Source organism: Gobio gobio (assembly GCF_949357685.1).
Source record: "Gobio gobio genome assembly, chromosome: 15".
Classification (NCBI taxonomy): domain Eukaryota; kingdom Metazoa; phylum Chordata; class Actinopteri; order Cypriniformes; family Gobionidae; genus Gobio; species Gobio gobio.
In genome coordinates this window covers 27,605,969-27,619,282 of record NC_137108.1, presented here as the reverse complement: position 1 = coordinate 27,619,282, position 13,314 = coordinate 27,605,969, and the positions used below count along the sequence as shown (strand labels likewise).

Here is a 13,314-nt window from a genome sequence, read left to right as displayed (position 1 = left end):
GTGTTCAAGCTGAAAAAAAGGCATATGAGTTTAGATCGACGTGAGGGTGGGTAGATGATGACAGAATTTGTGGTACTTGATCGGATTGACCAAATTTAAACTGCTGCAAAGTTTTAGACAAACACTTCTTACTTATCAATTAATGTTCATTTAGCCAGTTTTTACATAGATGTCCTTTACCAACACCAATCATTTAATAACAGTTAAATGTAATCTTAAAAAAACCCTGTAGTCAATAATTGTATCCCTTAAAACTGGTCTGACATTCAAAATCCAAAATGTTTTTTTTTCTTGTGAAAAAATGTCTGTAACTCAACACCTTAGCTTCATTAAGTATACGCAGAATCATGAATATGCAAATGAGCCCCGCCTCCACTCACTCGCCAGCACAGAGACTCACTTGGTCAACTTTTACTCAAGGTACACTCTTAAAAAAAAAAGGTTCTATATTGCACCAAAAATGGTTCTTGGCTCGTAATCATAGGGGAACCTTTTTTAGTGCTATATAGCACCAATTTTGGTGCTTCAGTGGTTCTTCAGCGGTTCTTCAGAGGTTCTTCAGCGGTTCTTCAGAGGTTCTTCACCGGTTCTTTGACTAAGGTGCTATATAGCACCTCTGAAGAACCGCTGAAGAACCACTGAAGCACCAAAATTGGTGCTATATAGCACTAAAAAAGGTTCCCCTATGATTACGAGCCTTTTTTTTTAGAGTGTACTGCTGCACAAAAGTATTGCTCTTCACAATGTCGGACACACAACGGTAATTAATATGATTAGCATTTTGCTTGACTTCGTTATCAAACAGCTAATAATGTGTTGCTAATGTTACACAAACCTCGTTTTCGTTCGCAATCCCAGTCTGCCTTCTAAAAATCAGTAGGCTATCCTTAGAAACGCTTTGATCATAGAATGTCAGTGGAGAAAGGCATATAGTTCATAATAACATTGTAATACAGATACATAATTCGCCCGTTATATTGCTAAATGAACCCGATTTTTCATACCAACTGAAAAATATACCGGGATAACCTGGTTTCTCTTGAGACTCCCCTGCTCCACAGCATATTAATGATGATGTGCTAAAGCCCGCATATCGATGTGATTGTGATTGGTTACAAGGTCTTTTATGATGTCAGAAACAGTGTTTTTGGACCGTCTTTGGTTCACTGGACTTTTAAGAGAAAATACTCAGCAATGGGGTTAGCTTATGCATTTGCAAATGGTTTGTTTAAAACATTCAAAACACCACATAGACATAAACAAAATTAAAAACTAGACTTTCACCACAGGGGGTCTTTAAGCCAATCTCAGTTTTGCTTGCATTTATAACAATTTATTTATTTTAGACAAAATAGTGTATCATTTTAATATCGGCAATTTATTGTTAATCATCCATAACATGGATCATTATTTTCTTATGGTAAATATCAGCTTTTTGGTGTCACAATTTCAATATCATGTATATCATATACATAATATTTCAGATTATTCTAGGTCATTAAAGGGATAGTTCACCCAAAAATTTAAATCAGCCCATGATTTACTCACCCTCAAGTCATCCTAGGTGTATATGACATTCTTCTTTCAGACAAATACAATCTGAGTAATATTTAAAAAGTTAAAAAAAGTCTAATCCAAGCATTATTATAGCAGTAATAGTTGCTCTGTTTTTAAAGTCCATAAAAATGCATCTGTCCGTCGAATAACGTGCTCCACGCGGCTCTGGGGTGTTAATAAAGGCCTTCTGAAGCGAATCGATCCGTTTGTGTAAGAAAAATATCCATATTTAAAACTTTATCAAGTAAAGTTCCAGCCGATCGCCTTCCATGGAAAAGTGTTGAAAGTTGAAAGTGAAACTCAAGATGCATACATGACATCATGACGAGCATTTCGATCGGCAGAGGACCTTTCAACACTTTTTCCATAAATTGAACACGGAAGGCGATCAGCCGAAACGTAACTTTATAAAGTTTTAAATATGGATAGTTTTCTTAAACAAACGCATCAATTCGCTTCAGAAGGCCTTTAATAACACCCCGGAGCCGCGTGGAGCACGTTATTTGACGGACAGATGCATTTTTTATGGACTTCAAAAACAGAACAACTATTACTGCTATAATAACGCTTGGATTAGCCTGGACTTTTGTAATATAACTCCGATTTTATTCGTCTGAAAGAAGAATGTCATATACACCTAGGATGACTTGAGGGTGAGTAAATCATGGGCTAATTTTCATTTTTGGTTGAACTATCCCTTTAATTAAATACATTTTTGACATTTGGCCTGTGAACTCCTTTATACAGACAGTCAGATGTTCTTGAATTGTCCAGATTTAGACTGCAGCCCTATTTGGACCGTAATTGTTTCTGATGGGGACATCTGTAAAAATACATTTCCATGGCTCCACAGTAATAATACTCATGCATTTGGATGACGATTTATTCACCATGGAGGAGTGAGTTCTTACGTGTTCAGTCATATGTTCAACAATAATTTAATAGTAGGAAAATAATTTCCAATTTGTTTAAATGTCCTGTTTAGTGATAGGAAAATTGATGCACTATATGGATTAAATGGTTTTTCTTGCATTTTATCTGCAAAATGATGGATGTCATTTTAAGAAATGTGGAAATTAGAAAGAAAAGAAAAAGATAATGCTGCCTCTTTCCGTAAGGCAAACATTTGACTACTTGATCGACTAGTAAAATGATTAGTCCTGCTAGCCTTCATTTATATAAATATAACTTGTGTAACTCATTAGATGAAAGTTGGCAGAGAGGAAGGGGAAGATAAAGAAACAAAGAAGAGTAATGGCATGTGGAAAACTCGAGCAGAGAACAGGCAGTCTTGTAGAAAGATAGGAAGAGAGGATAGTGGTAAAACAAGAGCCTGAAGTTGAGAGGGAATTGTTAATAGAATCATTAAAATGATCAGAACACTGGGGAGGAAGGAAACAGCAGTGTAACAGTGAGGAGAGCGGGACAATACGCGCCAGACTACAGGCTCTGTAGGGACACAGAAACGCAGGAATGAAAGAAGGAGATATGACAGTGGCTTTATGGAGGATAACCTCAAATTCACTTAGGGACTTTTGCAGTTAAAGAGAACACGCATTCAAGAGAAACCTCAAGGAAAACCGAGATTGGTCATTTTATGGTGTAATTGCTGTTTTTCCCTGAGTATGTGCACTTGTAGCTCAGCAAGGTCATTGTTTTTCTTGTTCTCGGTGACTCACTAGATCAGGTTGAGATGACAGTCTGTCTATACTTCAGACTTCCCTCTGTGTTTTCCTCTGCCTTTTAATAACATCATATCTGGGGCGCTGGGCCTCATTGCCCGCAAGAGCAAAAGTCTACAGTCCATGCTGAAAGTCTAATTCAAACCTGAAATAAAGATGTTAAATTAATAACAAAATGTAAGGATGCAGAATATATTGGTAACATATTGGTTATTGTTTTTTTGTTTTTTTTTCTCATTTATTGGTATTGGCAGATATTGGATATTTCATTGTATATGCTCATTTCCCCCTTTTTTTACATTTAGAATAGATTACATCTAATGCTCACTTAAAGCTAATCTGTAAAACACTAACAATGAAATAATACTGTTAAATGTAACCTTTAGCAAATCTCAAAATGAAAATCCATTTTTCATGTTCATTATAATGTTCATGTACATTATAATGTTGGGATGTCTACATCCACTTAGCATTAAGAACTAAAATCTATGTTATTTGTCGTATAGATTTTTGCCTTTTATCAGCATCGGCCATAACATAAAGTAATTATCAGCTTATTATCGACCAGAATTTAATCAAATAATTAGTGACATTGATCATGACTCATTTGTACTTTGATGTTCATCCAGTGAAGCAGAAGATGCTCTTTGGATCATTCTGGAAGACATGATCAGCAGGTTTTATACAAACTTGTTGAGTTCATGCAGCCCGAGTGCTGCTGTCATTAAAGCGAAAGTGGGTCATACAAATACTAAGACTTTTTGAAAGTCATTAAATTAATTTTTCAATTCAACATTTCACTCAAACCATTATGCTGATAATGTAATTTGTAGTGAAAGAAAATGTTAAATTAGAAAAATGCTAAATAGAAGCAATTTCAGTGGTCTCAGACATTTGAACTCCGCTGTATATTCATAATCTCAGCAACAAAAAGCCATTCTCTGCAACAGTGTGAATGTATGTGTGAGGGAGAGAGAGAGGGAGAGAGAGATAAAGAATGGGTCTTTAGCCTTGGCAGAATATGCTGTTATATAATTCTCGTCAATAAAGGTTTTTTTTTTTTTTGCAGTTGAATGTGAGATGCAGCTGGGGATGTGAGCCAGGGTGACAGGATGAGTGTGTATATGTGAGGAATTGTAAAGGTCTGGATTTCTGCGCTGGCCATAGGCTAACTCTCCAGACTAGCCTGGTGTAATTGCCCTGTAAATTTCCCGTAAGCCCCCTTTGTTATGCCCGACTGTAAATGTCTCTGCAGCGCCTGGAAACAGAATGTCAGGAACACGCGTGGGTCTCTGCACTGCTCTGAAAAAGCATAAATGTCCGCACACACATAAAGAAACCGTTGATATCAGGGACAAAATAAATGGATGGTTTGAGGGAGAAAGAGAGGGATGAAATGGAGTGAGGAGAGAGTGATATGACTGAAATATGGTGATAGAACAGAGGAGTGTAAAACATGAAGGTCAAAAGAAAGAGAGCGCAGCGGTTACAGCGTGAGGAAGAGATAAGGGTGAACAGGAGCCAGAAATCACTGATGGAACGATGGAACCGGGAACAAAATAATAAAAATCATAAACAGACAATGAAATGGGGGGAGGGGAGGGGGGGGGGGGGTGTTTGGAGCTTCAGGATACAGTTTAAAAGTAAACAATTTTGAAACTAACCAAATATTTTCTTTGTTTACTTTTTTTTTTTTAAAGGAATAGTTTTCTCAAAAATGAAAATTGTCATAATTTACTTTAATTAACCTTTATGACTTACTGTGCAACAGTAAAGTACATTTTTATGAATGTCGGGGTCCAAGCAACATTACAATTGACTTTCATTGCATGGACCAAAAACAACCCCCCACATCTTTTAATATCATCATTTCTCTCAACACACAAAAATTGGCAAACTATCCCTTCAAGTCAACACGAGTGGTAAAAATGACTGTTTGAGTTTGTTTCCCTGTGAAAATGATCACTTAGTCGGTTAGCTCTTTACTCTTTGTGATATTCTCAGAAGACATGATGAAGCATTTAATATTGAACAGGTTAAAGAAAATAAAGGAAACAATTAGCAGTGATGCATAAACTTGAAACAGTAACTTTTTGCTGATGTAGTTGTTTTGGGCTTATACTGACATCTAGTGGTGTGGATGAAGCACATTTCACAAGTAAAAGTGTATTAGAGGTTGCAGGACTAAATTGAGTATTATTTAGCTGGTCATGTGATCTCAAAATGGTGGCTCTCAGGTAAACATGCGCCATATAAAATAAAACATTTTTTGTCAGGCAACTTAAATGTCAGGAGTAGGCTATTTTTCTCTGTTTAGTTCCTTTGTGTAAAACTATTTAATGAGGGAAAAATTACTGTGTGAACTTTCAATCTAAATAGCCAATTATTACAATGATGGCATATTTTAGGTCACAGCAGTTTGACATTTCCAGTTCAGCCAAGACGTTTACTTAAAATAATTAGGTATAGTAATTAAGTAAATGCATTCAAGAAAGCCATTTGCATGTCCTTCATTATTTTTTAAGTTCAACGAACTCTTCATTTTGTACAGTTCAGCTTTAGAATAAGAATACAGACAAGAGAGAGAATATAGAAAAGCAAGAACATGGATGTAATTAGACGAGTGGAACAAAGAGACAAGAGATGGATGTTCAGTCCATTTTCTCCTCTGTTCGCTTTTTGCGTGTCCTTTTCAATGCCGCCTTCCCTTTTTCCCCCCACTCCTTCTCTCTCTCGCCCGCCCGGACAAAGCTGGATGATTATACTGCAAGCCTGAGCTGCAGAACAAATCACATTTCTGAAGGGGAGAGATGGAAATAAACAGGCCCCTTGCTGGAGAGATAGCACAGAGAGAGTGAGAGAAGCACGAAAAAGAGATGATGATGAATTCATGGTCGGAAGATAAAGAGGAGGAAAGTTAAGGAAATGTAAAGTAGGGGAGAGACACAGAGGAAAAGTTAAGGAAGGTTACAAGAACAAAAAAAACAAGTGACGAATGAAGCCAGTTACAGAGGAAAAGTGTGAGGGTTATGGGGCTGAAGACAAGAAAAGCGAGGGGAAAATGAAGGAAAGAGACGGGGTTTGATGTTAAATAGAAGGTTGGGGAGCCTGTGTAGGTGTGAAAGTGAAGGGGAATGAGATTAGTGAGGAAAAGCAGGCGGTAGGAGAGGGAATTATGAGTTTTAGAGAGGAGCAGAAAACGACGAAAAGAAAAGAACGGAGAAAAGGAGGACTAGGGGATAGAAATATGCCGGATTGGAGAAGAGACAAGGTGCTGAGGGAAACGGAACTGCATGGGGAAGACCAGGAATAAGCGAGTGACAGATTGAGATAAAAAAGAAGAGAGGGGATTTGCTAGGGATTATGTATTATTTATGCTGAGATGGGTTTTTTTAACCGCATATGATTGGCAGAGAGCAAGATTCTTCAGAGAGATAGTTTTAATTTTAGACCAGGAAGTGAAAGAAAGAGATATACTGTATAAAGATAGAAGTATGAAATCTCAGGCCGTCAGCTTTTCTGCCAAAACCGCTCGCTTGCTGATTATCTGAAACATCACAGTCAGAGGTTAGGTGACTTCTGGGTTCTGGCTTCATGTTGTGCAGCATTATAGCTGGAAAAAATAAAACACAGTGATGAGTGACTCATGAGTTACGAAGATATCAGCTGCTCACAGCGCAGCAGAAAGACTGAAGTGAAATTGGATTAAAGGACAGACTCAAAGGACGTCTTGACGTCTCGACAGTTCTAGTTTTGTTAAACTTCCTCTGCCTGCTTGTCTACTAATTCAGTAATGTGTTCTGTATGACTACTGTGTGTGTGAGGGCATCTGGAGGCTCCGCTGTATGCTGTAATTCAGATAGTTAATCTCAAGCAGGGTAGTTGTTCATATGCCAGCTCTGTATCTGGCTTTCTACCAAGTCACTAAATTCAACCCACCTCCATAATTTACTGCTGCTTTCTTAGTAGGAGAAGATGGGGAGAGATGTCCTCCTTTAAAGGGACAGTTCACACAAAAATGATTCTTTCATAGTTTACATAGTTGTTGTTTTTTTTAAACAAAATGCACAATAATGATATTTTATGAGTGTTTTTCATACAGTGAAAGTCAATGGGGTCCCAACTGACTTTCATTGAAGGGACAAAACAGTTCAGGCATTCTTCAGAAAGTTTGGGTTTTGGGCGAACTACTGCTTTAAAGGGTTAGTTCACCCAAAAATGAAAATTCTGTCATTAATTACTTACCCTCATGTCGTTCGACACCCGTAAGACCTCCGTTCATCTTCGGAACACAAATGAAGATATTTTAGTTGAAATCTGATGGCTCTGAAAGGCCTCCATTGGCACAATGCACTGTACACTCTCAAGACCCTTAAAAGGTACTAAAGACGTCGTTACAAAGTCCATCTCACTACAGTGGTTCTACAATAACTTTATGAATCGGCGAGAATAGTTTTTGTGCGCAAAAAAACCCTAAATAACGACTTGTATAGTGATGACAATTTCAAAACACGGCCTCATGAAGCTTCGAAGCGTTATGAATCAGTGAGTCGAATCATGATTCGGATCGCGTGTCAAACCGCCAAACTGCTGAAATTTGGCGATCCAAACTGCTCATTCGACTCACTGATTCATAACGCTTCAAAGCTTCATGAGGCCTTGTTTTGAAATCGTCATCACTATACAAGTCGTTATTTAGGGTTTTTTTGCGCACAAAAACTATTCTCGCCGATTCATAAAGTTATTTTAGAACCACTGTAGTGAGATGGACTTTGTAACGACGTCTTTAGTACCTTTTAAGGGTCTTGAGAGTGAACCGTGCATTGTGCCAATGGAGGCCTTTCAGAGCCATCAGATTTCAACTAAAATATCTTCATTTGTGTTCCGAAGATGAACAGAGGTCTTACGGGTGTCGAACGACATGAGGGTAAGTAATTAATGACAGAATTTTCATTTTTGGGTGAACTAACCCTTTAACAGGTCAATTGAACCCCTAATTACTGTAAACTTATTGAACCCAAAGGGCCTATCTTTAACTTAATTTCAAAATAAAATAAAAACTTAAGGTACACATTTAAATGAATTACTGTGTCCCCATATTCTCAGTTAACAAATAGATAAAAAAAAACGTTTAACATCCAAAATAAAATATATTCAAAGTTCACTATTATCCACTGACAAACAAGTATTAGATTATTTAACCTAAAGGTTTTCTATAATCTCACAAATGTAAAAATGTCAATACTAACAGAATAAATGTTTTATTATATATATATTTCTTAATTATATTACTAATATTTCCGATTTATGTTTAATCAATTATTTATTTGCTCGTTTTAGCTTTTTTTTTCTTGAGGACAAAGATTTATGCAGTTTGTGTGCATTGATACGTCGCCCTCATCTGGCCAAATCCTGAAGTTCTCCTCCACATCCCACCACCCCACTCCACCCCCAACCTCCTTTATTTATTTACTTCTCATAGCATCAGTACGCCTGCCTGTTATTGATCACTTTACTTTCACACTTAATCCAATTGCGAGCATGTTGTGTATTTTATTATGGTTTGATTCTAATAGGGTCAAGTTGAATCCATCTGCGGTTTCTCGTTGTTTTACCCCTGGCCATCGGTGCTCATAAACTTGCGTGCCCACAATGCAGATACGACCGTAAACAACTCCCACGCAAGTTGCAATGCTCAAGCTCGTGTAGTGGACTCGACCACCCCTCCGCTATTATCCTGGCAGCTGCGAATGTGTCCAAACCCCGCAGCTGTCTTTCTCCTGCCCTGTGCCTCCCTCTAGATCTCGCTCGACGTCTTTCCACCTCCATCAGCAAGTTGGCGAGTTTCTCGAATGCCGTATTGGCATCACGGCGCGCTCCCCTCCCTCCACGCCATTTGTTTCCCCGTTTGCGTCCCTTCATTTCGGTCATTTACATGAAGAGGAGACAGCTGGCGTGCGTCAGAGTGCATTTAACGGATGCTCAATTAGCCGTGTTTTGTTTGACTTCTCAATCAAACACATTTAGCTACTTTTGTTGGGAATTTGGCCACACTTGTTTGAGTTCTGTTAGGTTTGAATTAGGTTTTTAATTGCCTCCCATGCATTCACAGACCTTCTCTTGATGTATAGTGCTGTTGGAACAATTAGGAACCATTAAAACAATGGCGGCCAAGTCTGCGGATGCCCGAGTGCTGAGTAATAACAGTCATTAGAATAATAATTGGGATAGCAATGGCAGTGCCGATTGTCGTGATATGAATCACAATATTGATGCGGAAGACAGAAATAATAATGGCTACAATTACAATGGCAATTGTGCAAAATTTCAGGACGTCGTCAGTCACTGTCTCTCATTTTCTTCTCTGTTCTTGTCTCTTGATTTCAGCTCAATACCTCACCTGTCAATGTTTTATTAACCGGCTCTCCCGTCACGCTGAATTTAAGACAAGGGTACTCTGAGATGTATGGAACCTGACAGGATTAAATTTAAATGAAGCCAGATGAGCGGGCCAACGGGTGACAGAGGATGCCGTCTCACACCTTTATAGACTCTCCTTTATGTCCCTTCTGAACTTTGTCTTTTGTTTCTTTTTGCTTTTTGTTTCTCTCTGAGACGTCCTCTATAACCACAATGCCCTGATGAAATGTTTTGAAGCGAAATAACATTATTGTGTTGGGGAGCTTTGAGCACTTTTGACCTTGATGGGAGGTAAAATTCACCACACTAGCAATGGTAGAACATTGTATATACATTATACATTGAATACAAAAGAACTAATATTGTCACACTTTTTACATAATTTGGTAAACTTGCAACTCCATTGGAAATTATGCATAATGAATGTATTGTTCACACTGTCATATTTACCAAGGACAGGGACAAGCTTGAGATAAAACAAGTACACTAACTTTATTAGTGGCGAAATTGTTGGTTATAGTGGAAATGATACTGAGAGATTTATATAATTCTCTCACAATAAATATTAAAATGATTTATGATTATTTCACTTTTTAAGGTTATATTATTTATTATCCATAGTTGCACGTAAACTAAAATATATAAAAGGGTTTTATATATTTGTATACCGATCATGCCTAACATTATGACCAGTGAAGTGAATAACACTGTTTATCTCTTCATCACGGCACCTGTTAGTTGGTGGGATATATTAGGCAGCAAGTGAACATTTTGTCCTCAAAGTTGATGTGTTAAAAGCAGGAAAAATCGACAAGCGTAAGGATTTGAGCGAGTTTGACAAGGGCCAAATTGTGATGGCTAGGTAACTGGGTCAGAGCATCTCCAAAACTCCAGCTCTTGTGGTGTATTCCTGGTCTGCAGTGGTCAGTAGTGGCTGTGGCCTCTTTCAGCAGGATAATGCGCCCTGCCACAAAGAAAAAATGGTTCAGGAATGGTTTGAGGAGAACAACATGAGTTTGAGGTGTTGACTTGGCCTCCAAATTCCCCAGATCACAATCCAAACAAACATCTATGTGATGTCCTCAACAAACAAGTCCGATCCATGGAGGCCCCACCTCACAACCTACAGGACTTTATATTTTATATTAGGGGTGTAATGTTACATGTATTTGTACCGAACCATTTCGGTACTGGGCTTCCGGTAGGGTGCATGTGTGTACCGAACGGTACGAATGCAATCTTTAACAGTTAACAGTAGGCTTGTTTTACGCACGAACATACTTAAATTCGAGTTCCCCCATGAACATATTAAGTATTCTGTCCATTTTATCTGGAAATTCAAACAATAAATGCCGTTTTGACGCGGCGCGTGAGTGAACGCAATCATCTCTTCCTAGTAAAAGAATTAACATGAATCAACAGCTGAAGGTATGTTGAGGATTTATTACAACTTACTGAAATCATATCATATGTCATGTAATCGCTCATTCAGTGTTTCAACGGCGAACAAAAAAGAAGTCAATAAAACAGCTTGTAAACAATGTCACGTAGCATTTACCTCAGCCGGTCATTCAGTGTCCACAGCTGGTAGTTCACTAGAGAAATGAACTCTTTCGCTAAATATATGCACAATATTAGCCTATATATTCTACCTAACCTGTTACTGATGTCTTGATTATTTAATGTATGTTTAAATTAATCTGTCATGAAAATGAGTTCAACAATGGAGGAAAAATAATAATTTTATAATTAGATTTAGAAGTGCAAAAACTGCCTTAAGTGACGTTTACATGTTTGCATACAATGCGTTATTTGAGTGTTGATTATTATATCTAAAAATAAATAGCAACTGAGTTTAGCCTGATAGTTTGGGCTCTGATGTTAACCTTTAATAGCTTATATATCTAGAACATTTTTAGTTATAATACAAATCAATCCATGGAACAAAAGCTCTTATAGTTAAAGAAACACCCTTCACCTTCTCTAAATTATTTTTTGTTATAGTGCGAGAGTCATCTGCAAAATACTCCAACAACTGTTGGTTCTGAGCTGGAGCTATATACAGACTTCTTGTCATACAGCATGTCTGTAACATGTCAGTCTGAGCATGTCAGACATCTTGTCCTAGCTTGGTGAGTGGAGAGATGGAGGTGACAGGTCTCAGCAAATCAGCCAATGTGACAGATTTATCCCAGTGATCCTTCTGATGTCATCATATGGAGTCTGTTCTGGTGATGAACACAGTGCCTTGGTGTCAGGGTTGTGAATCATTACAGACCACCAGAGACAGGCTCTCGACGAAGAACACTGCTAATGATGTGCTGTGGGTTCCAGCAACATGCCCGCACAGGCCAGCGGTGATGACCTCATGTTCAACCTACTCTATACTGCGAAAATAAACATCTACAATACATGAGCATCACCCAGAACATGCAGTTGATATCACGTTCAACTAAGATGTGTTAGTTGTAGCAGCAAAAGTGCCATTAGGTGTTCTGTGTTACTTGTGTATGACTGATCTGAGTTCATTCCGGAAAAAGAGCCGTCATTACCGGCTCTTTCATGAGGTGGTTGTCAGATCGAGCAGATGGAGGAGAGAAGTGTGTCAGCCCACAGTAATGGATAAAGATAACGATGCTATTGGTCTTACCAGCACTTAATTAGGACCCTTTTCTTTCTTTTTCTCCCTCACGCTGTCTCTGTCTATCTGTCAATCTCTCATTATTTTCCTTTTTCCCTCGCGCTCTCTCCTCTTCTGCATAGTTCACACTTCTAAGCACAAAGGTAGTTGCGTGCGCGAGTTGTTAATTGGTCACTGAGGTATTTCTATCTTCAAAATTGCTCCATGTGCCATCTTGTCTCCTTCTGTCCATCAAAAATACCCTTATAAATGATTAATTTCACCAAATGAGAGTTCTGCATTAACTCTGTAACCCCTTTGTCTTTCAGCGCGGGGTCAGGCCGTGCAGGCTGAGAACGTGACCGTGCTGGAGGGGGGGACGGCACAGATCTCTTGTCGTCTTCAGAACTACGACGGCTCGATCGTGGTCATCCAGAACCCACGCAGACAAACACTCTTCTTCAATGGAACACGAGGTGAGCGCAGCTAAAACTTCAGTGGCAAAACCCCATACAAATAACATCATTTAAAGTGTTCGAACAAAGTTGTTTTGGCATAATTATTTTAATGTGCCTGCTGCCATTACTTTAGGTTAGCTAGAAGTCTCAGACACAAGACCAATTAGTGTGGTACAAAAAACAACTTTAAATCAGACAATTGTGATTTTATTGCAACTTTATATGTCATAATTGTGGCTTTATATCTCTCAATTGTGAGTTTCTTACAATAGGATCTTTAATTCTAAAGATGCCTGTCTAAAATTTTACTTTATCCTCACAATTGTGACGTAATTTCTAATAATGTGGCTTTATATTTCGTTATTGCAAATTCATGTCTCGTAATTGTCACTTTATCTCGAAATTTTGACTTTCTTGCAACTTTGTCTCTCACAATGTGACTTTCTTATATTAGACTTTTATTGTACAAACTAAATGTATTGCATTATATAATGTTTAACATATAGTCAGTTAATCAGTGATATAGTTATCACTGATCACATAATTGAGAACTTTGATTTATGTTTTTATATAACAA

General features: G+C 38.0%; 1 protein-coding gene across 4 annotated transcripts in view; it reads left to right on the top strand.

Moving 5' to 3' along the window:
- The window catches only part of cadm4 (cell adhesion molecule 4), a gene marked incomplete at its 5' end in the record, with an annotated part of 181,897 nt that overhangs the window by 128,411 nt on the left and 40,172 nt on the right, over positions 1-13,314 (top strand). For all 4 annotated transcript variants that reach the window (XM_079836367.1, XM_079836365.1, XM_079836366.1 and 1 more), the window contains one exon: positions 12,609-12,755. In XM_079836367.1, coding sequence (XP_079692493.1) covers positions 12,609-12,755 — 147 coding nt within the window. The remainder of the gene's footprint in view (positions 1-12,608; positions 12,756-13,314) is intronic.